Source organism: Aureococcus anophagefferens (genome assembly GCF_000186865.1).
Source record: "Aureococcus anophagefferens unplaced genomic scaffold AURANscaffold_792, whole genome shotgun sequence".
Lineage (NCBI taxonomy): Eukaryota > Pelagophyceae > Pelagomonadales > Pelagomonadaceae > Aureococcus > Aureococcus anophagefferens.
The window spans coordinates 2,558-4,667 of record NW_008706089.1 but is presented as its reverse complement, the minus strand read 5'-3'; the positions used below and the strand labels follow the sequence as shown (position 1 = coordinate 4,667).

The window sequence follows — 2,110 nt, the reverse complement described above, 5'->3', positions numbered from 1 at the left end:
ACTGATGTACAGTTTCAGGCAAAAGAGGAAAAACGCCGACTAAACGAGACACCGCACAATGGCCCAGCAGGAAAGCAGGCGGCGGATCCAGGTCTCCTGCATGATGCAGTGACCAAGCGAATCACAAAGTATGGTTGTGAATCACAATGTTGTTCCATCATTTTCAAGTATGACTCAAAAGCACGGGATTGGAAGTGCTCACAATGCACTGACCAGCAATGCAGACGTACCGATCTCAAGAGGACGAAACAGAAAGGCTCCATTGCGTACAAGAATATCGACCTGTTCCCAGTGAATAGCCCCCCCCTTTTTTTCAAAAAAGTTTATGACCATTTCTTCCATAGGTTGTAGCACACCTCGGCCATCAGATAAACACAAAGACTTTCTCGTCAGCAGTTCTAAGGGAGCACCTGCAACCGAAAGTCAATCGGACTTTATGTGACTCGTGGTTAGGGAGGTTCAAGCAGGACTATGTAGCATGGATAGTAGGTGCACCACCTGAGGAGATGCTGCACTTACTACCCTGCCTTGTGGCGGCGTTCAAGCAATTGGGTTGGCATTGCGAACTTGTAATTAAAACGCCAGAGGAATTCAAAAGTGAGTATATAAAGATATGTAAATCGTCTTGGGCTGAAAGACAAAAATATGCGCGGAAACAAGCCGAAGGTGGAGGGAAGCCAGTCGACGGTTTCATAGCAAAGGCTTTCAACGAAACAGAGATGATTCAGCTCGACCCAGAGAGCAAGATTGTTTGGGGCTGGACTCTCGCTCCACCCGGAATTTCCGAGACTTATGATCAACATTTGTTCAAGGTCACCGCTAGTGATTTTGCCCATTGTCACAGAGTGGCAGGTTGCCAACACCCTGGCGTTTTAGGGACGAGAATCGCAGCGGATCAAAACAATTGCATAGTGGATATATGTCATGCGAGGTGTCTATCAAATGAGAGTAAGGACACATGGGTCCTTTTGAACAATGGTACCAAAATGGCCATACCGGGCTACGAAAGCTTCGTTGACAAGTTCGACGTGCCGACAGTCGACATATCTGATGCCTCCAAGGGAGGAGACGCGGCCCACGGATACCAATTGGGTGGTGTCACTCATTTTCTTGATTTCAAGCACAGGTCAGAGGCCCTTGGAAGAGGGCCACATGGCGCTAAATGTGCGAAACTGTACGCCAAAGCATATCACGCAACAACGACATCTGATTTGGAACATGCGATAGACGCCATCAATGATGATGCGCAAGCAAAGCAGCGGATTTTTGGACAGGGATGGTCTGCAGAAAACCAATTCCCTTTAAGGGCAGAGCTAGGTCGTTTGAAGACATCGTCATGTGTGGAAAGTGCAAACCATAGGGATATGCCGTTTCGTTCATGCCATTTTGCATACAGCCTATTCCAGGCGGCACGATCAATCCAGGAGCACCACGAGCGCAGGAGCAAAGAAGCGCATGACTGGCAGCAGCATTTCCCCCCGAAAGTAGCAGCGCTAGTCAGGGAGGAGGAAACGGCAGCAGCACACATACAAGAGAGGCATGTGACACTCACGTATGCGAATGGTAAAGTGGTGGGTGCGACAGTGAAAGACGCAACTTTCGGTGATGCCCATGTGGTCTTCGATCGTTTGAAACACAGGAATCCAGGCATGGCCTGCGACTGCTCGTTTGGAACAGAAAAAGGAGTCCCATGTAGGCATGCTTATGTCGCGACCAAAAAAAATGGGCAATATCTCTATAATTTGACAGATAGAAAGTACACAACGCGGGCATGGAAAGACGTGTACTGTACGGAAGAGGCAGACGGAACCCTTGTCGTCGAATCTCTACGTGTTCCGAACATGCATGATGTGAAACGCCATATAGACTTGAAAGATACCAAACTCTGCATGCCCCCCGCCTACAGGCCCCGTGCCGGGCGCCCAAGCGTCAAAAGAAAAGAGAGGACGAAGAAGGCCCAGGGAAACGGAAAGGAAAAAAAGGGGCATTATTGCCATTGCTGCTTCAGATTCGTCACTGACCACACTAAAAGGAATTGTCCTGAGAGGGATGCTTTGGAACTGGTGGATAATTTGGAGCCGATGTTGGCAGAAAAAAGCGACAAGGCCCC

General features: G+C 48.9%; 2 protein-coding genes across 2 annotated transcripts in view; one reads left to right on the top strand and one right to left on the bottom strand.

The window, feature by feature from the left end:
* Window positions 1–719: 719 nt before the first annotated feature.
* Window positions 720–1,488, top strand: AURANDRAFT_69026 (hypothetical protein; the record flags this gene model as incomplete). Its single annotated transcript, XM_009044772.1, has 2 exons — window positions 720–1,333; window positions 1,407–1,488. The coding sequence occupies 2 exons, from the start codon at window positions 720–722 to the stop codon at window positions 1,486–1,488; spliced, it is 696 nt and encodes a 231-aa protein (XP_009043020.1).
* A 338-nt stretch (window positions 1,489–1,826) lies between these two features.
* AURANDRAFT_69025 (hypothetical protein) overlaps window positions 1,827–2,110 on the bottom strand; it is a gene marked incomplete at both ends in the record, with an annotated part of 2,687 nt that continues 2,403 nt past the window's right edge. Inside the window, one exon of the mRNA XM_009044771.1 lies at window positions 1,827–2,040. Coding sequence (XP_009043019.1) covers window positions 1,827–2,040 — 214 coding nt within the window. The remainder of the gene's footprint in view (window positions 2,041–2,110) is intronic.